General features: G+C 43.2%; 1 protein-coding gene across 1 annotated transcript in view; it reads left to right on the top strand.

Moving 5' to 3' along the window:
- Positions 1–22356, top strand: part of TDP1 (tyrosyl-DNA phosphodiesterase 1) — a 92588-nt gene that overhangs the window by 59319 nt on the left and 10913 nt on the right. Inside the window, exon 15 of the mRNA XM_047737984.1 lies at positions 10506–10608. Within this exon, the coding sequence (XP_047593940.1) occupies positions 10506–10608 (103 nt within the window). The remainder of the gene's footprint in view (positions 1–10505; positions 10609–22356) is intronic.

Genomic DNA, 22356 nt, shown 5'->3' with positions numbered 1-22356 from the left:
ATCTTTCTTCTATTAATTTAAAAAGTATAGTCCATTTGAATCTCCCTGATGGCGAGTGATGATGAACATTTTTTCATGTGTCTGATAGCCATTTGTATGTCTTCATTGGAGAAGTGTCTATTCATATCTTCTCCCCGTTTTTTGATATGATTATCTGTTTTGTGTGTGTTGAGTTTGAGGAGTTCTTTTTGGATCCTGGATATCAAACTTTTGTCTGTACTGTCATTTGCAAATATCTTCTCCCATTCCGTGGGTTGCCTCTTTGTTTTCTTGACTGTTTCCTTTGCTGTGCAGAAGCTTTTGGTTTTGATAAAGTCCCAAAAGTTTATTTTCACTTTTGTTTCCTTTGCCTTTGGAGACATATCTTGAAAGAAGTTGCTGTGGCTGATGTTGAAGAGGTTACTGCCTATGTTCTCCTCTAGGATTCTGATGGATTCCTGTCTCACGTTGAGGTCTTCTATTCATTTTGAGTTTATCTTTGTGTACGGTATAAGAGAATGATCGAGTTTCATTCTTCTACATATAGCTATCCAGTTTTCCCAGCACCATTTATTGAAGAGACTGTCTTTTTTCCACTGTATATTTTTTCCTGTTTTGTCGAAGATTATTTGACCGTAGAGTTGAGGGTCCATATCTGGGCTCTCTCCTCTGTTCCACTGGTCTATGTGTCTGTTTTTATGCCAGTACCATGCTGTCTTGGTGATCACAGCTTTGTAGTTAAAGCTTGAAATCAGGTAATGTGATGCCCACAGTTTTATTTTGTTTTTCAACATTTCCTTAGCGATTCGGGGTCTCTTCTGGTTCCATACAAATTTCTGGATTATTTGCTCTAGCTCTTTGAAAAATACCGGTGGAATTTTGATCGGAATGGCATTAAAATTATAGATTGCTCTAGGCAGTATAGACATTTTAACAATGTTTATTCTTCTGATCCAAGAGCATGGAATGATCTTCCATCTTTTTGTGTCTTCTTCAATTTCTTTCATGAGTGTTCTGTAGTTCCTCGAGTACAGATCCTTTACCTCTTTGGTTAGGTTTATTCCCAGGTATCTTATGGTTCTTAGTGCTATAGTAAATGGAATCGATTCTCTAATTTCCCTTCCTGTATTTTCATTGTTAGTGTATAAGAAAGCCACTGATTTCTGTACATTGACTTTGTATCCTGCCACGTTACTGAATTGCTGTATGAGTTCTAGTAATTTGGGGGTGGAGTCTTTTGGGTTTTCCATATCACCTTACACCAGTTAGAATGGCCAAAATAAGCAAGACAGGAAACAACATGTGTTGGAGGGGATGTGGAGAAAGGGGAACCCTCTTACACTGTTGGTGGGAATGCAAGTTGGTGCAGCCACTTTGGAGAACAGTGTGGAGATTCCTCAAGAAATTAAAAATAGAGCTTCCCTATGACCCTGCCATTGCACTACTGGGTATTTACCCCAAAGATACAGATGTAGTGAAAAGAAGGGCCATCTGTACCCCAGTGTTTATAGCAGCAATGGCTACGGTTGCCAAACTGTGGAAGAACCAAGATGCCCTTCAACGGACGAATGGATAAGGAAGATGTGGTCCATATACACTATAGAGTATTATGACTCCATCAGAAAGGATGAATACCCAACTTTTGTAGCAACATGGACGGGACTGGAAGACATTATACTGAGTGAAATAAGTCAAGTAGAGAGAGTCAAGTATCATATGGTTTCACTTATTTGTGGAGCATAACAAATAACATGGAGGACAAGGGGAGTTAGGAGAAGGGAGTTGGGGGAAATTGAAAGGGGAGGTGAACCATTAGAGACTATGGACTCTGAAAAACAATCTGAGGGGTTTGAAGGGGCAGGGGGGTGGGGAGGTTGGGGGAACCAGGTGGTGGGTATTAGAGAGGGCACGGATTGAATGGAGCACTGGGTGTGGTGCAAAAACAAGGAATACTGTTACGCTGAAAATTAAAAAAAAAAAAAAAGTAGATAGGTCTGGGCCTCCTCAAACTTTCAAACCTGACAAGTTACAGTGTTATTGATGAAAATAAAAATGCTTAATAGAAAAAAATATATATAGTCCATTTCTAATCTTGAACTAAAGTTATTTGGGGTTTTCCTCTTCCTAAACATCTAGAAAAATGTGGAACTCCTAATTCTGATTGTCCTATCTCTTACATGTTCTCCAGGATTGTTGTTCCAATACTATATTGAAGCCTTGGAAATGAGTCATTCTTGCTTAGAGTTACCCACAAGTTTACAAACTTCTTTGCTTGCTTTTCTTCCTGGCATTATTGTCCTTTCTAGTGAATCTAGTTTTCTTTCCTAAACTGTATCCTTTTTTAGTTCTTTGAAACCTTTTCACTGATAATAAGCACTTGGGGGAGTTTTTGTAAAACTACCTTTACTTCTGCCCTCATTTCTGAGTAATAATTTTAACTGGATTTAAAATTCTAAGTTGGGTGTGCTTGGGTGGCTCAATGGGTTAAGCCTCTACCTTTGGCTCAGGTCATGGTCTCAGGGTTCTAGGATCGAGCCCCACATCGGGCTCTCTGCTCAGCAGGGAGCCTGCTTCCCCTGCTCTCTCTGCACACCTCTCTGCCTACTTGTGATCTCTCTCTTGTCAAATAAATAAATAAAATCTTAAAAAAAAATCTTAAATAAAATTCTAAGTCAGCCATTATTTTCTCCTATTTCTTTGAAGAATTTTTTTCATTGGCTTTGAATTCATTTGTTGCTATTAGGAAATTGCCATCTAATTACTGTTCCTTTGTGGGAAATCTACCTTTTGTCTCAGCCTGCTTTTAAGATTTTTCTTTATCTTTGGTGTTCTGTAGTTTTACTACAACAGATCAATAGATGTAGAATTACTTTTAGTCCTGATAGCATTTGTTGAACTTCAGTCTGAAGATCTATTTAAACAATTATCTCTAAGATTACTGGTTTTCATCTCTGAGCATATTAACTTACCCATTTTTTGTTTTTGTTTTTTAAGATTTTACTTACTTATTTGAGAGAGAGCATATGAGCACAAGTGGCGGGGAGTGGCAGGCAGGTGGAGAGTAAGAGGCAAGTTTCTGGCTGAGCAGGGAGCCCAATGTGGGGCTCGATCCCAGGGTCCTGGGATCATGACCTGAGCTGAAGGTAGATGATGAAGTGACTGAGCCATCCAGGTGCCCCTCAACTTAACCATTTTTATTTCCCTTTTATAACTCTTACTAAATACATGTGAGACCCTTTCAGTCTTCAGCCTTTTATTTTTCATTGCTTTGCCTCTGAGTTGCTTGCTGTGTTATTTCTTCAAGATCTCTCTTCTAGTTCATTAACTTTTTTTTTAGCTTCAACTAATATGTTATTTTATTCATCAATTAAATTGAATTTCAGTGACTATTTTTCAGTCTGAGGCTTTAGTAATATACAGTATGCTTTATGGTTTAGAACTTAGAGCACAGGTACATTGCAGGGTTCAAATTCTAGCTTCACCACTTACTACCTGTGATTAACAGTTATTTTTCTCATCAGGTAAATTAGGATAATAGTATAGATATACTATAGATAGAGAATCTAATAGTTTAGAATGAGAATTAACAGAAAAATAAAGGGATTAAACAGTGTGGTAAGTGCTGTGTATTAACTGTTATTGTCACATTTGCATTTTTGTCTCACTTTATTTCACAGTCATTGTTTTAAATATATTTAATTTTAAATTACCATCTTATCAGTTATCTGAAGTCTAATCCTATTTTCTCTTGACTTTTTCTCATGATGGATTGGGATTATTTTCCTATTAATTTGAAATTTGGGGTTATAAAAGTCTCTTCATTGAGGCTTTAACTCTAAGAATCTTCTTTCATCTAAGTGGACCACTGTGTCTCCAGATTTTGTTTCTGCCAGCTTGGAACCAATGTCTGTTAATAGCTCGGCATGGGGTATGACACATTCCTGGCACTCCAGTATTTAGAGATCAGATAGAAGTGACCAGAGAGGTTGAAAATAGAAAACCAAAGTTTAACAGAAGTCGAGGGAAAATACCTCATTTTTAAAGGAGGGATCTGGGTGATTTATGGAAGTTTTATGCTGCTAAGATATGAAGTAAGATGAGGTCGAAGGAGTTTCCATTGGATTTTATAATGTGGAGGACTTCTATGACTTTGAATGATTGTAGTATAGTAGTATGGGGAGAAGCCTTATGAAGTAAAAGATTGAAGACTGAGATTTTTTTTTTTGTACTATAACTGATGCAATAATAAAAAGATAAAGGAAAAAGTAGAGCTATCTGTAATATAGGTGACATAATTATAAATAATAAAGTTGTTTTGTTTTTATTTTTTTCAAGATTTTATTTGACAGAGACACACCAAGAGAGGGAACACAGGCAGGGGGAGTGGGAGAGGGAGAAGCAGGCTTCCTGACGAGCAGGGAGCCCAATGTGGGGCTCGATCCCAGGACCGTGGGATCATGACCTGAGCCTGAGGCAGACGCTTCAAATGACTGAGCCACCCAGGTGCCCCAATAATAAATTTCTATGTTAAAAAAATATCAAAAGCACCAAATTGCTAGAAATAAATTTAACAGAAGTTGTGTAAGACAGCTACACTGATAACTGTGCATAAAACACTGCTGAAAGAAATTGAATACATGGAGCTAGATACAGTGTGTTCATGGATTAGAAGATTCAATATTGACATCAGTTGGTCCCAGCTTCTTTGATTTCGTTACAATCCTGATCAAAATCCCAGCAGTTTGTTGTAAAAAAAGAATCAACAAGCTGATTCTAAAATTTAAAAAATTTGAAAATGCAAGGTATTAAGAATAGGCAAAAAAGAGAGAACAAGCTGATTGCAAAATTTACATGTGTATATACAAAAGATCTAAAATAGCCAAGATGGTCTTAAGATATTTACAGTACCTGTTTGGAAGACTTGGCATAAAATGAGAGTAAGACTGTGGTAGAGTTTAGTAGATATTCTAATCAATGGAATAGAGTCCAGAAATAGATGTAATTAAACACTTTTGACAAAGGCACCAGCTTTTCAGTAAATGGTGGTTAAGGCAGGTGGATATCCATGCAGAATAAACAAACCTTGGTCCATCTTTAAACCGTAAACAAAATTAATCTCAGATGGATGATAGACCTAGGTAAGAAAGCTAAAACTATGGTGTGAAAACTGAAGAATATTCTCATATTGACATTGGAGTAGGCAGAGGTTTAGTAGATGGCACAAAAATGCACTTGACCATAAAAAAAAAAAAATCAGTGTATTTTTGGGCTTCAAAGATATTTTAGAAATTCAGTTCGTCAAAAGACACCATTTGAGGATGGATAAAGAAGGCCTTTCTAAACAAGACCTCAAACTCAGAAGATGGTAAAGGAAAAAATTGCAGCTTAGATAAATTGTCTCCACTCCCCAAAAAAGGAAGAAAGCAAGCAAGAAAGACCTGAAATATAAAGGTTCTCATTAGCAGCTTCAAGAAACTGGGAGAACATTTGCTGCATAATTATAATACATGAAAAGCACCGTGAGATAAAATAATGGCTCCTCAAAGATGTCCTAATTTCCAGAGCCCGTGAAGGTAGCAGATGGAATTTTAATGAGGGAGATTATCAGAGAGAACCCAGCATAATCACAAAAGCACTTACAGGTGGAAGAGGGAGAAGTCCAGAGTGGTGGCGATAAGAAGAGAACTCCATTGACCTTGGCCTTCGAAGATGGAGGAATGGAGACACAAGGATTCCAGGTGGCCTCTAAAAACTGGAAAAGTCAAGGAAATGAATTCTTCCTAGAGCTTCCAAAAGAAATACAATCCTGCCAACACCTTGATTTTAGTCCAGCAAGTCCCATTTTAGACTTCTGATCTCCAGAAGTGTAAGATAATGAATTCATGCTGTTTTAAGCCACTAAATTTATGGTAGTTAGAGCAGCAATAGGAAGCTATGCATACTGGCTATCAGTAAAAAAGACAAGTAATGTAATTTTAAGATGGTTAACACAAAATTAAACCTAGATGTCCAATAAATACAGTTAAAAACACTGAGTACCACTAGTAATCAGAGAAATCAAATTTAAATGAGATCTATTTTTGCCTATTAGATTAGCAGAAATTTTCATAGATATTATCCATCCAGTCTTCTCAAGAATCCAAGAGTCTCTTATACATTGTTGGTGATAGTCTAAATAGGAAAGATGTTTGAGAGGGAAAATCCATCAAAATTAATAAAATAATAAAGATTATTTCCTTGTGTATACCTGTATACAACTTGAATCTTTCACAGGGAGTATCTTTCCGTATCACTTGTAAAACTATTTTTCAGTGTATAAAGAAACCGAGTCCAAGGGCAATACAAAAAAACCAGCAAATCCAAAACAGAAGATGCATGTTGAGAGTGGGGAGCAGGAAGGGGGGCAGGGGGAGAGAGACAGGCATACTGCCTGCCGGATTTTAGGCTGGGGTGACAGCAACATTAGCTAGAGTTAATCATTTTCCCTCCTTGTCACACAGCTGCTCTGTCTACATCTTCTCTCACATCTATTGCCAACATTCTGTTTATTGCATCTGTCTGTGGAAGTATCTGTACCCCCCACCCCCGGTCCTCTAAGGGATGTGGCTAAAAGCTCAGTCTGTTAGCCATGTCTGCACTCATGGTGCAGCTGCTGCCTGGATTAAGTACTCATCATGAAAGAGATGTTTTCCATGGACACATGTGCCCGTAACAGTCATCTTGTGGTTTTGTACACCTCCTAACAGTCTTGAAACAAGTACTTATGGTGGTGAGCATTTGGTAATGGAGGTAATTGTCAAATCACTATCGTAAACTCAAAACTAGTATGGCAGCTATACTTCAAGTAATAATTTATATAAATAAGATTTTTTTAAATATTAAAAGTAAACTCATTGAGCAGCATAAGTAGGTGCTCAGGCCAGGATTGGAGGTGGCTGACGTTACCAGACTTTAAACTTCTAAAGATGTATGAAGCCAGATGGGCCCACAGGTCTTCTTCCTTGCTCCCTTCTCCTTTCTTGCTGTTTCCCCAGCATGTTACCATGAACATTCAGGCAAACACCGCTCAGCCATGAGCTCCCAGGGAATAACATGAATTTAATATTTAATATTTCTGGTTTTGGAATACATAGGTGGAGGGCAGCTATCTGGTTAGGAGGTGGATGTGTCTAGTCATTGTAGACTGTTGTCCAGTCTACAAGCGTTTATGGCTTCATTGGCCAAAACCCCCTCATTCTAGGGACAAGAAACTGATGCCTAAGAAGAAGAGTGCCTGAGCATGTTGCTATTAGTGGGGAAGCCAGGACAGAAATCTCTCCCACTTGGGGGTCAGGGATCTTTTCTGAACATCTGCCTTCTCCATGTACCTTACTTAGGTGGCATCCTTATGCTTTCCTTGGACTTTATTACACATTAGCAGTTTAAATCTACTCTTAAGGTTTCAACTTTGGACAAAATTTCCATATTCTGGATGAGTTCAGGTCTTTAGCTAGCAGGCAGGCTTTACAAGCTGTGGCGGGGTAACCTACCACCAGTTGAGCTCTTTGTCATTAAGGGCCTTGTGAATTGCTTAGTTCAAGAACTGACCATTGGTCCACTTAGCTGGTGGCTCCAGAAAAAACTTTACCCTGTGGTGGCTTTGTAATGTGTGAGTATACATAGGCTGAACCACATTTTCCAGAATACCCGTTCTTTTATGTTTCTGGTTGGGGTGGAGTGCAGAGGAGATTCCTGTTGGAGATTTGGAGGGCCCATGTGATGTAGCAGTCCTTTTTATCACCTAAACGTTGTGCTTTTGAGCCAGCTCCCCTTGTTGGCAAGAGGCAGCAGGGGACCGGCAACTGCTGCATCTGCTCCAGGTTCCTGCTTTAGCTCCTCTAACCCCGGCCTCACCTGGTGCGTGTACACAAGCCCGCCCAACCTCCCCCACCCCAAAGCCAGAGGCAACACAAGCAGACATGGTTTTAGTCTCTACTTGTGACTTCAGCTTGTTGCCTATGGTTCTAGCTTGTGGCTGTCTGTCTTTCCTGGCTACTGCTAGCCCCGAAGATTTCAAACTCCAGCTCAGGGCAAAGGTGGCCCTTAGAGACTGCCTTAGAAGCTCCTGCAATTACAGAAGTTAAACTCCTGTAAATTAATACGTATTCTGTTTCATACACACTCATCTAGTGGTTCTGCTTCTCTGGTTAAACCATGACTGCCACGCACCTGTTCCCAAGAAGCCACTGTTTTATTCACCTTACATAGCAGCTTGAACAGTTTCTGTGGGACAGTACAACTTTGGACATCCAGGATCCCATCCTCTGGAATTCTCCAACTTTCAGAATCCTTCCATACTCCTAAAGAACAGAAAATAAACTAAAAACCCCAACCCTCTTTGATGAAGCATCATTTGACACCCAACAACAACAGAATGGACCCGAGCACTGGCAGAGGAGAGAGCAGCTCCGTCCAGCAGGAGGCAGAAGAAAACTGAAAGGACAGGGATCAGAGTACAAGTGAGCCTGAGTAACAGCAGGGGCCACAGCTAGAAGCCAGGAAAGGCAATAGACCTAGATCCTGAATGGAAGAGAAAAGCTAGAACTCCCCTGAAGTTTTGGTAGTAAAAAAGCTTGTCCTAAGCAGCCCTGTGATGTCACTGTACCTCATAAGGCACTGGGTTTCTGCTAGACACTTGGAGATGCCCATCTACACCACATACACCACAGGCAGTAGGGCTGGAGTTTGGTAAAAATACCCCTTTTTCCTGGCTGCCCTGGGTACCAGTGATCCACAGTGTGTTCAGATACAAAAAAATCATTAAAGATACTCTTTCAAGGAATATTGACTTATCACCTAGACAGCGTACAAGTGACTTTCAGTATAAGTATTCAGGATATAGTTCAATGTTCCAGATGCTTGGGATTTTATTAGATGCTGAATACAAAGGAGGGCGTGGAGGAAACTACCTGAAGAGAGATCTTCGTGATCTCCAGTAATCTTTACCTTGTAATAAGCCCTCCAGTTGTTGAAATGACTAGTTAGTGAAGAAAGAAAACAGACCTTCCAGAAAGTGCCTCTAGCCTGTGATGCTTAGGTGTTGCAAGTCAAGGGAGCAATCAGGTGGTGACCTAGAAAGTGGGGAAAATATTCAACGGGAGACTGCTTCCACCTCACCTCACTGGCTGGTTGTGCCATTAGACCTGTGGCTTTGCCCAGGGGGTCACCGTGTTTTACTAATGGACTAATGGGTGAGAAACCTACAAGCAAGCTATCCTCTTGGACTTCTAAAGAAAACCGTTTTCCTGGAGTCATAGTACCACTTTACTGTGAACTTCCCCACTCCCCCTGCTCTTTCCATCTTTGTGATCCATCACAGATGGCAGTGTTCATGATTGTGGCTTTTGAGCAACAAAGTGGAGTTTCTTGTTCCTCAGTATGGTCCGTTAAGGACGACAGGCAAGTCTGTCCATATGCTTTAAGTTAGCTTCATTGTTTCAGCACTTTTTTAGCTGTGATTTCCATAGTCCTTGTCTATTCCCACAGGACCCTAAACAGAGATCACACTTTTCATCTTTCTTCGTTACTGCCTGTCTCTGATTCTGTGATTCCTTTGACACTGGGTTAGCACTTGCTTCCAAAAATACTTGATGCCCCAGTGATCGAATTTTGAAATAATTCCATTGTCCTTGAAGTCGGGCTGTAAGGGTCTGAATAGCTAAGAATATCCCCTATTCTAAAAATAAGGGAATCTGGGTGAGCCTCGTTGGGGAAAAAGCGTTGTGGTGGGTTTATGTTAATTAACTGGTGGGTGAGGGTTCTCGGCCCAGTTTGGTGCAGGAGAGCATGTTTCTAGAGCTGATGCCTCAGAGCTTAGGTCTGTTCCCTATCCGGATTGCCTCTGGGTCTTGATCCAATCTGGGTGCCTCCCATCCGGTCAGGCCCAGGGCTCCTTCCATCTGCATCCTGTGACTCGTAGGCATAACTGCGACTCTCTGCCCATGTAAAACAGGATTCTGAACACACCGTTTCTTTCCGGATACAAATGCCAGTCTACTGCCCTCCTCTGTTTTCCTTAAGGTTGATAGTAGAATTTACCACTTCCTGGCCTAAAACCAAAGGCAGAAGAAAGGAATGTGAAGCTTAAGATACTACCTAAGATCATATTGACATAGTTTTTCCTTAAATACTATTTTGGCATATAATAAAATCAGACCTTCCAGCTACACCAGAGTCCAGCAAAGAAAAGACTTTAGACAGAGAAAAAAAAAAAAATCTAAAAAGGGTAATTATTTTAATAGCTGTCCTCAGGGAAAACACAGATAAGGGTGAAGCTGCCCCAAATTAACAATTAGGTAAATCCTGGGGATTATAGCACAGCAGGATTTAGTATTCCATTTCTAAAACAGTGCACAATGCTGCCCAAAACTGAATGAATGTGATAGCAGCTATCTGTGATTTTGACCGATGTTCTTGTAGCTGTGAAAGTTTGAACTGAGCTGAAATGCCTCACTGAGTCAGCCCTTTCTGTGTCCTTGTCCCTGCAGCGCGAATTTGTCCAAGGCCGCCTGGGGAGCATTAGAGAAGAATGGCACCCAGCTGATGATCCGTTCCTATGAGCTTGGGGTCCTTTTCCTGCCATCAGCATTTGTAAGTTCACATTTGAAACTGCCTGAGTGGTCACACGTGAAGCAGGTTGGGTTTTTATGTTCTCTTCTTTTGATCATGATGACCTGCCCGAGGGCAGGAGGTGGCAGGGCCAGGGTTCTAACCGAGAGCCTGTGCCCTCAACTGCTGGCCTGTGCTAACAGATATATTTAGCACTCACTATTCTGGGTGCCATGAGATTGCTGCTCTCAGGAAGCACACCTGATGACAGATTGAAGATAATTGCGTTGGGTAAAGTTAATCACATGTTTCACAGGATTTAAATATTGTTAAGATTCATTACAAGATGGTAGTGACAGGTCACCAAAGGGATGAGTCAGCCAAGAGCAAGATGTTCCTTTGGAGGAGGTCTTTGGAAGCTAGAAGATTTAGTAGGGTGCGGGGGAGGGGGGTTGGTGGGGGAGGATGCTTCGAGTTTAGGCTAGGCAGAGAGGAGAGGGAAGGTCATCCCATGTTGGAAGTGGCATTAGCATAAGTCAGGAGGCAGGGACGCTCACAACGTCTGCTTGAGAAGGAGGTCAGAAGGTCATGGAGGCCCTGTGCAGTCAGACTCTCTGGTAAGCCCCCTAGAAACACACCACAATGGAAGCTGTGTCTCTCTCTTGAGGTGCCTAGCCCAGCCAGTTTGTCTCCCACCTTGGAATAGCTCTCGGTTTCTGCGGCTGAACGCCAGACAGTATGGCTGCTTTTCATGTAGGGACTGGCTATGCAGGCCTTCTGATTTCTAAACACTAAAACCACTCTTGGCCCAGAGAGACTTTCCCACTCTGAGGGGCACACAGACCCCAAGACCACCTATCTTGCCCCTCACATTCACTCACACATTTGGTGGAATGCAGTCAGAACTGCCCACACAATAAGATGGTTAATGCTTTTCTTTGCCTTTTTTCTTTTCTTCTCTCTTTTTTTTCCCCCCACCTGCTATAGTTGAACTTATGATAACACACACATGATGCAGCTCCATTGTAAACCGCTTGGGCTAGACCAGAATATTTAAGGGAGTGCTGTGTACTTGTCCTCAGGCTTCAATCCAGACCCATGTGACATGTAGGCATAGTCTGGAAGGTTCCAGCAAGCACACCACCACCACCACCACCCCAACCCCAGCCTGACAGTATTCTTCACTATCCCTCCCTTCTACACTCCAGTAAAAAGTCCTCTTCTCCCTCTCTGTCCTCCCTTCGTCAGTCTTCATCCTTTTCTTCTCCAACTCAGAGTTTTGCTACAGAGCTGTCAAATAAGTTTCTCCTAAGTGTAATTATCATGAAATTCTAGCACATTTTGTTTGTTTTCTACAGAGTCAGAGCAGATTCTAACAGTGCTTACAGCTGCTTCCCCCTTCATTTCCTTGGAGGTAGATGGTTCCCCCTTTGCTATAGACAAGGATGTGACTTTCCTAGGGTTCCACAGCTGAGTGGGCTCCAGCCCTCAAGCCATCATCTCTAACTGATCCCTCCTGTGATCTTTCAGCTTTATCACAGAAAAATAATAAATTCATAACACTAGGGTAATAATGGTAATTTGGTGTGACTATAATGACCATAGCTTTGAACTAAGGCCAGGATTATTTCCCAACAATAAGGAATAAATCCCATGTCTCTCTTGTTTGGCTTTGGTTGTCCATGTCTGCAGAATTCTGGACATTTCTAACTGTGCTGACTCGATTACTCATCATGAAAATGATAATACGAAAGACAACTTAAGGTCCTCTAGACCCTGCTTAGCTAATTTTTACTTCTGATTCTATTTCTGACTGTACGTTAGCAACCGCTAATAGAGGAAAAAATAGGCATAATCATTTAGAATCCCCAAATTAGACTCTTCTATACTATTACAATAAGGAAGAGCCCCCATTATAGTACATTCTTGATAAGAGATTAGGTTATTTATAAAGACTATCAGGCAAGAATATTAAAAATGTATTCCGCCCTCCTATGCTATGCTGATAGATTTAAGGGTGAGGCTTCAAGCACGGTGACCGTGTAATTAACATAGTGACTGAAAAGTCAGTGTTTTGTCGAGCAGTCCGGGTTTCTTGGCCAGATCCTAGAACAGTGCTTTAAAGCAGGCTTCCTCTATAACACTAGTAAGGACCCAAAACCATCACTATCTTGTCAGACACCCAAAACTTTCACTATCTCGTCAGACGTTCTCTTTTCTGGGTGGATTCTCTGTGTCCTTCACTGAACTATAAAGTATTTGGGCAGGGTGCCAATATGAGACATGTGGACAAAACATGAAGTATTTTATCTGGGGCGCCTGGGTGGCTCAGTGGGTTGAGCGTCCAACTCTTGGTTTGGGCTCAGGTCATAATCTCAGAGTTGTGGGATCGAGCCCTGTGTGGGGCTCTGCATTTGGCAGGGTATCTGCTTGGAATTCTCTCTCTTCCTTCCCTCTGTCCCTCCTCACCTCTCTTTCTCTCTCTCTCAAAAAAAAAAAATGTGTTTGACCTTGCCTTCCCAAGAAGCCTAGTAGTCAAGCTGAGCAAGAAGGTCATTCTAAAGATTTTTTTTTTTTTTTTTTTTTTTTTTTTTTTTTGACAGAGAGGGATCACAAGTGGGCAGAGAGGCAAGCAGAGAGAGAGAGAGGAGGAAGCAGGCTCCCTATGGAGCAGAGAGCCCGATGTGGGACTCGATCCCAGGACCCTGAGATCATGACCTGAGCCGAAGGCAGAGGCTTAACCCACTGAGCCACCCAGGTGCCCCAAGAAGGTCATTCTAAAAAGGCACTTTCATTGAGAGATGTCCAGGTGCCAAGACCTGTGAGAGAAGTAACTGGCCTGAGTGAGCAGACCCCCAAGGGCTGAAAGTGGGTATTCGGATCCTTTTCATTGCTCTTGACAGAAACTAACCTGGGCTTACATAAGCCCACAACAGAGCTGCTGAAAGGCATGTCATGGAATCAGTGGCACAGTGCGGGGGGGGGGGGGGGGGCAAGGGGGAGGGGCAGAGCGGGCCACCCTGGGGCCCTGAGCAGTGCACCACCTGTCTGGGGGCTGCCACTGGTAACACCTCCACGGTGGCTTTTCCCCTCATTTGCCAGTTATTCCGCACTTAAAGACTGCTCAAGTTTGTCTGCTTTTTACACCTCTGTACGGCCCTGTCCCTGTCCTGTAATAGTGAGCCTGTTTCCCAGACAAGGGCAGATTGTTGTGAGCTAGGAAGCCATCCCAGAGGTAGCCACTGCCTGAGGGTGTCACCCGTGAGTGAGTTGATGTGTGTTTTATCAGTCTGCATAAAACCATGTCAGGAAAATTGCAACAGAGGAGACTGTCCTTAAGCTACTGTATCACTTACTGGTGTGTGAAGCTTCTGGAAAACCAGTAGACCTTTGCTTGGTCTCTGCAGAATTCACAGAATTAACATATAAACATATAAACCATAAGGTTTTGATGCTGAGGGCAGCCTAAAGATCTTTGCCACGAGGTGATTTGTCATTTTGCTGAGGTAATTCGAACACAGTGAGACATTTAACTTGTGGAGGAGAGACTATGCAGCACAACTCCATAGCTCCCTCCTCAGAATGTCTCCCAGACTCATCACTGAACATTCTGGCCTGCCTGGAATGACCATGCAGTCACTCTGTTCAGCTCCACCAGCTCCCCAAGCCTCCAGTTCAGTAGCCCTGGGAGTGGGAGGAGGAATGAGATGGCGTCTTCATTCTCATGAATTTCATGGATAAGGTCGGAAACAGATTATAGTATGTGATGAGAACTGTGGTGTAGGGGGTTCACAGTATAAGGACTCTGAGAAAAGGAGCATGTAGTCTGCCTAGGGGCCCAGGGAAGGCTTTTGTAAGGAGATGACTTTGACCTGGGTCTTGAAAAATGAGTTAAGAGCTTAAACCCCCATCAACGAAGAAGAAGCTTCCAGCCAGAGAGAACAGTGATGTTATATTTGAGGAACGGCAGGCCATTCCATGTGCCTGGGAAGGCGCTGGGATGTGGGCCATAGAATTTGAGGTTGGACTCCTGTTCCAAAGGAGACTGGCAAGCAGGACCCACTGGAATCATACTTTGTCCCATGTGGACAGTAGAAAATCACTAGTTTTTTTAAGCAGGATTAATGATGTCATCGGGCCAATTTTTAAATAATTTGAAGCTTATAAGATACTTCTCCAATTATGATATAATTTAAGTTATATTATTCAAAAGGTACCTGAGGATAAGGGCCTTGTGAATCTCACCAAAATCCTCTTCATCACTTAAGACATACTATTACAAAAGTTTAATTAATGATTACTATTACTGTCATCCCACCGTCCTAGCTCAAAGTGTACAGTCATCTCTGGTGACTCTTTTATACCCAAGTTTTGCTGCTTAATGCTGCTTGATAATTAGTCACCTCTGGCCATTCCTGCTGCCACTGTGTCAAGGGTGCGTCATCTCCTGCTATGGGATCCTCACACCATGCTTCCCAGGGCAGCCTCCAAGCTGCCTCCTCCCAGCTGCTGGAGTGTCTTTGTAGACCACACATCAGGTCGCATCACCCACCTTCAAATCTCGTAAGATAGAAGCCAGGCTCCTTAGCATGGCCTACTGTTCTCTTCATGCCCTGACTCTTGACTCCCCGAGCCTGACCACTTCTCTCTCTTTCCTGGCCCTCATGTTCAGCCATACAGAATTTGTTCCTACTACAAGTCAAGCCCATCTGTGTTCTCCAGAGAAACAGAACCAATAGGATATATAGATATATACAGAGAAAGATTTATGATGAGGAATTGGCTCGCATGATTTTGGGGCTAGGAAGTTCTAGCCTCTATCAGAGAGAGACCCAGGAGAGCTGGGGGTATAATTCCAGCAGCTGTGGAGTCTGACGGTCTGAGGATCAGGAGAGTTGATGCTTTCAATCCCGATCTAAGTTTGGGAGAAGACCCATGTTCCAGCCAACAGAGAGCAAATTCACCCTTCTGCAACTTTTTTGTTATAGTTAGGCCCTCAACAGATTGGGCGATGCCCACTTACAGTGGGGAGTCAGAGGCTGTCTGCTCTATTTAGTCCACTGACTCAAATGCTAATCTCATCCAGAAACACCCTCAGAGACACCCCCCCCAGAGTAAGTGACGTTTAACCAGTTATCTGGTATCCGATGGCCCGGTCAAGTGGATACCTAATAACCGTCTTGCCATCATTCATCAACCTTAATCTGTATCAGGAACGGCACCCCTACACCCCTAAACCCACCTGCCTCCCTGTCTCCAGTCTAGGTGCCCATCCTCTGCATCCCACAGCTTTGTAGAATGCGGACTCATCACATATCCCTTGTATTATCATTTAATTGTGTATCTCCTTGACTGGACTGTGAGCTCCTTTCTCCTAGGGCTTGGTACATCTGTTCGTTGATGTTGCTTCCTTTCAGTTCCTAGTGTACACACTGTCCTTTGTGTAAGGATGGCAAACAGGGAGAACAATGGCTGTGCATACCACAGGGATTTAGCCTGGTGGATGTTATGTGTAGGAGGTGTTCAAATGTGTTCGTAAGCAATTTGCAGTATAGAATTGCTCACCTGTTTTGTTGAAATTAAAAGCACGTGTGCACACACTTAGTCTGATGCGCTGCTTGCAAATGCCAATCCCTGTGTGTTTAATAGATGTTCTTAAAATTTCTGTATCTGTTCATTTCAAAAAGGTTACTAATGGGAATGGGTTTGTTAGAAAATGAGGCCTTGTGTTTCCCTCTTCAGTACTAGTAAGACAAGCCTTTTAAATGTTTTTGGTTACAAGTTTGCCAAAAAGACTTAATACCCAGTTCTGTAATCATTTCTCTAACTGGACGTCATCCAGAATCCAGTTTCTTGAGATCAGCCCACCTTTGACACCCACGTTTCTGAGTGATCAGCAACTGGAGTTGCCACTTTTGTCCTTCCCCAGTAGGCCACCCTGATCCTTGTGTTCCAGAACACTGACTTGAGATTAGCGTGTACAAAAAGTTGAGCTTTGTGGCCAGAATGAAGAGGCGCAGGCATTGCTGAGGCAGGCACCTAGAAGGCCCCACAGCTCCTGCACTTTCCCCCAGCCATGATAAGGACCTGTCACCAGGAACCAATAGTTGCATGACAGGACATTCTCTGTGGATGAGAGCCACCATTTTTCATTCATGATTCTAGGCTCAGCCTGGAAGCGAAGTCTCTGGTAACCAAACATTGATTTGTTCACATTTTTTTCTGCATTTAAGTGAATGAATCAATAAACCTAACTAACGTGCTGTTAGAGCCGTGCAGCTAATAGCTTTCCCTTTGGGAACACTTTCAGGAGCTTTGGGGATTAATATCAAGGGTACATTTCACTGTGTACGTAGCACTTAGCTATTATTACACGGGTGCTTAAAGACTATTCTTTTGAGGTCTGATATCAGTTTATCAAGTATATAATTTTTCTCAGGTTTGTCCCTTTAAGTGTATTTAACTTTTAGATTAGACTCTAATTCATTTAGGTTCAGAAAAATTTGAATATAGGAAAGATCCAACAATTTCAAAGATTGGTAGCTGTGTTCTAAATCCTCCAGTTTCTGTGAATATATTAGGGAGAGGCAGGGTTTCTATTTCAGCTTCATGCATTTTGGTGTTTATGGAGCGCATACTTTGTCAGGCACTAGGTCCTGGACTTGAGCCTGCCTAGTACTTTATGGGCTACAGCTACTGCTGCCTCTGGGGATGAATGTACGTAACCATCTGAGAATCCTCGGTCAAGGTCCAAAATGGTTTCCTCCACACAAGGGTAGCCTGAGCTTTCCTGTACTTGCCTTAGGGCTGAGGGGCACCTCAGCTCCTTCCAAACCCTAGATGTGTTTGCCCCTAAGATGGCAGCTTCTCTTTTCTGTCATTAGAATCAAAAATGCTTCAGTCAAATCCATACGAACTTTGTCTTCAAGTCTCTTTTCTCTGTTCTGTTCACAATAAAACTCTTTTACTGTCTTTTGTTGCCAAAATTGATATACATATGCCACAAGTAGTTGCTCACATCATGACTGGCTCTGGCTGGAAGAACTAATGAAATTCACAGAAGCCACCACCTTGCTGCTCCCTCCCCTCGGTGGAGCAGACACACGGTGTCTGACCACTGGCCATCTCTTGAGGGTACTCAGTGTTTCCCATAAGGCTACAGCTGGTCGGTACTGTTTCACATGGAGTTTTCGTCTAAGTTTTCATGTTCTCCCACTCAGCTCCATTCCGGCATTCTATTCCTTCCTCTTTCCTGTCCACATCCAGTTGCCACACCCTGTCCTCTGCCCTAGCAAGAGTTTTGCCGCCTGCTGCTGTAGGTCATTGTCGTCTTCCCTGGACTGATTCCATCGCTCCCCATCTTGGCTACGGCTAAACTTCTGAAGCTCTTTTTGCCCATCTGCCAGGGTCTGCATTCCCCTTTGAACCTGCAGTGTCTCCTCTTGGCCCACGAGACTATGTCCAGAATCCTTTGTGGGACAGCAGGGCCGGCCCTGACCTGGGACAGCATGGCCCCCCAACCTTTGTTCCCACCCCTCCCCCCACATCCCCTACACAGCCAGGGCTCTAGTCACCTGGGAGTGCTTGTTAGCAGGTGGGTGAGGTGGGCTGGGGCACCAGTGGCACAGTTGCCACTTACTAGTTGTGTGATCTTGTGCTACTGTTCCTCGCCTCCATTAGAAAGTGAAATCATGTGGAAAGACAATGTAGAAGAACATGTTGGAGAAATACCAGGGACCAAGTAAAGGATCTCTGGGAGCACCCAGTACTAGAGGAGCCAAAATGACAACAGAGTTGTGGTCCTGCTTATAAGCTGTTGGGCCCTGGGCCTGTTACTTCCACAGGCTTCCTTTTTCTCAGTATGACATGGGGATAGTGCAATAACTACTAACTTTGTAGCACTGTTGGAGAATTGAGAGTTCTTGCCTACGAGTCATTGGAACAGTGCCTAGCACTTGGCAGGTACGGAGCAGTTAGCAGCAGCAGTACCAGCTTGGAGATCCAGCAGTTCAACAGGAGATGGAAGGCAGAGGTCAAAATTTTGACTTCACACCCACAGTGATGGGATGCTCTTCCTTTTTCTCCTGAGTGTACTCCACCCCATCGACACAGCCCTTTGCTTATCAGAAACCCACCCTTCTTGGGCCTCATGGGCTTACTCTCTCCTCCATGAAGCTTTTCAGCCCCCACTTGGAAACACAGTTGATCACATGCCACCTTACAGACAGGACAAGACAGCCACCTCCCTGTACTTCACTTCCTTGTCAATTAGTCCATCTTTGATTAAGTGTGCTCCTTCTAGAAGGCTTACTGTCATTACCGTTTTAGCCAGGAAAACTTGATGCCTTGTATATAGGGTTTTACTGCTTGAGGATGCTAATCGGATGCAACTGAAAAATAAATGATATCTCTGAGATTTGAACATGTTTCTTGTTCTCTGTGATGGAGCTAAGCCGCTAAACTTAATCCGTCATGATGATAACAGCTCTTTTCCTCCCAGAGCTGATGAAGGGAAAAGCCAGTAATTTCTCAAGTGTGATAGATGTCCACCCTCTCACCTGGTGTTTTATAAATATATTGTCTTAACTGTCTTTTTAAGTATCTGTGCCTGGGAGGGTAGCTTCCTCTGTTTCATGAAATGCCAAGTGATACCACTGTGATATATAAATAATGATAATTAGATGACAGCTTCAAATTATTTGACATCTAGATTGAAGGGAAAAGTGGTACTTTTTTTTTTTCCCCTATAATACCCTAGAATTTAGATCAGAAATGGCATTCAGGAAAGCGTATTACTTCCTGTCAGACATGGATGGCTCAAAGCTTCTTATATGTGAAGTACAGAACAGGCGCATGCCAAAGCACATTGGGACATCAGATCTGGGCCAGGCCGTAAGGACTCTCCATCCTTTGTTTGAAAATAACAGAAATAGACTAGGAGCCAAAGAAGAGGGAAATTATTTTTATCTGAAAGTCCACATAAAGTATTTAATGTCATTAACTGACTTCACTTCCCAACCTCTGGCCTGTTTTCACAAATGTCAAGAACCATGGTTTCCAGAAGTTGGTTCCTCCTGATTTGGTCTGCTTTAATATCACCTCTTAAATTTTCAAGGAATTCTTCCTTTGTTGTGGCTCCTGGTGGGTGAATGTGAGACTGTTTGTTTACTTACTTGAAGGAACAGAAGATTAACAATCAGAAAGGCAGGGTTTGATTTCTAGCCTTACCTCTTAATAGCTGTATGGCCTTGGGCAACTATCTAACCTTCATTTTATTTCCTCCCTTATAAAATAGGAGTAATTTTATCACAACATCCTGGATGTACATACTATACTAATTTACATCCATGTGCAAGCCATCATTCTAAATAACTTACTGTCAGCATACCATTTAATAGATAAAGAAACCCAGGCCCAGAAAGGTTAAGTAATTCACCTCTAGTCACACAGCAAATAAGCGATATGCACAAGGAACAGGGTAAGATTAGCCTCCGATCCAGAACTTGTTGAAGGTAAGCTGTGAGTAGGGCACCAGTGTTGACTGTTGTGGAGATGACCCAGCAGCCCTCCCCAGGGGGGGAGGAAGTGAGGTCGAGGGGGCAGGCTGCAGTGTCCCCCTTCCAGTGCCCTTGGTCTCTCTGCCCCCTTCCTTCTCTGCCCTCACATATCCCTGATCTTTTATTTTCCTTCAGTCTCTTTCAAATCCATTTCCTTCCCTTTCTACTGACCCCACTCTCCTCCGAATTCACCTCGTTTGTATCTCCGCTTTTGTTATGACACTGGTATTTGTATCCCCATTACCATTCACTCATCCATCTCCCATTGGTGTGGCAATAGCTCTCGGTCTTCTGGCTCTAACAATTCCCTGTTGGATCTGTTCTCATCTGTGCCGGTCTGCCTTTGTAGTAGAACTTCTCGGTTCAGAAACCTGCACCTCCTCACTGTATGTCAAAGTGAGGGCCACACACTTTAATCACTTGCGATGCTGTGGGTTGTGACAGATAACCAGCTGAAACAGTGTAAGAAAAAAGGCAAACACAGAGGGTGAGTCTCTTGCTTCAGGCAGAGCTGAATCCAGGGGTTTGGGCCATATTTTCAGAGTTCATTTTGAAGTATGTGAGAGCCCCCAGCAGCTCAGGGCTCCCATCTTACTGAATCAACTCCTCAGCAGAAAGATGGTCTCTACCCTGATGCGTCTGACGTGGCCAGCCTGCCCATCAAGAGTCACTGTGGCCTCGGCTTGGGCCCAGTGAGCTAGGTGTGAGCCACAGGCACCCATACTGCTTCCTGTTCACACCCCCCCCATCTGGTTCTCTCAAGTGTTCTCAGCCCTCCTCCTGCGTGGAGGTCATTCACTCCCCGTCTGCCGGATGTGCTTGCTCGATGCTTTAACAACTCTGCCTTGGCTTATGCTGGCTTCCCTTGATGTTCTTTCCTGCCATCTCTGTTTATCAGAATCATCCCAATTTCCCAAGGCCCAGCTATAATGTTTTCTACAAAGCCTTTCCTTTTCCCGAAACTGGTGAAAGGCATTTCTTGCTTTTCTGTGTAGCATGCAGACGGTTATCACTTAACTGCCTTTTGCTGTTTCTCATCCCCATCTTCGTCAGTGCTAGCGCTTTCTTCATCGCCCATACCTTTCTAAGGTCTTCATGTGTACAGAGCATTTGGACATTGATTTGTCTAATGGAAAAGCCCGTAGAGGAAGCAGGCAAGATACCTTTACCCTCTTTTTGCAACTCAGCATTGCTTGAACACCAGCTGTGCACCAAGGCTAGGTGTTGACGTGAAAGATATTTTAAGGTGGTGGCATCCAGATGCTTTATTCTGATTTTACAAATGAGGAAATTGAGGCCTAGTAAATAAGTGGCCAGGTGTCCCACTAACCATTGTTTTTAGCTCCCGAAACATGCAAGCTCTTTGCTACCTCTGCACCTTTTCAAATGTATTCCTTCTGCCTGGAATATTCTTTCCACTCTCACGTCTCCTAACCCTACCCCTCTTTCAGGGTCTAATTAAAATGTCATTTTTTAAGGGAGGCTTCTATTGACCATCCTCCACCCCCACCCCTTATCCTCCACGTGTAAAACAGGTCTGCTCGGGCCCCTGGGTGGCTCAGTGAGTTAAAGCCTCTGCCTTCGGCTCAGGTCATGATCCCAGGGTCCTGGGATTAAGCCGTGTGTCGGGCTGTCTGCTCAGCAGGGAGCCTGCTTCCCTTCTTCTCTCTCTGCCTGCCTCTCTGCCTACTTGTGATCTCTGTCTGTCAAATAAATAAATAAAATCTTTAAAAAAAAAATAAAAATTAGAAAAAATAAAACAGGTCTGCTATTCTGTCTTCTGGTACTTCTGTTTTTCTTCATAGTGGTAATCCCAAGTATGTAATTATTTCACTTTTATAAATGCATTGTCTCCCCACTAGACTGTGTACCCAGTGAGGACAGGAACAATGACATCTTTGTTACCTCTTAGGCAGCCAGTGTCTGACACCAGAGGCGCTCAAGGACTAGTGTTGAATGAACAAGGGCAAATATCAGCCGTTCTTGTAGCTCAGCAAATGCCAGAGCAATGTTAGAACCAGACTGCCTGAAGCCCAGGCCAGCATAACCCCAACTCTTACCACGTCCTCCACTGTGCCCACCAACAACCTCCCTACTCAGTTAGGGTAGTTAGAACTCTAGTTCTTTGTATGGGTTCCAAGGACATTAGCACTGTTTGATGTGTGGGTTTTTAGGTTATGGAGGGTGGGTATGTGTTTGGATGGGTGGACAGAAGGGATTAGAAGCAGAGTGA

The sequence above is a fragment of the Lutra lutra genome, chromosome 7, assembly GCF_902655055.1.
Source record: "Lutra lutra chromosome 7, mLutLut1.2, whole genome shotgun sequence".
In the NCBI taxonomy this organism is placed as follows: domain Eukaryota; kingdom Metazoa; phylum Chordata; class Mammalia; order Carnivora; family Mustelidae; genus Lutra; species Lutra lutra.
This window is presented reverse-complemented; position numbering and strand designations above follow the sequence as displayed.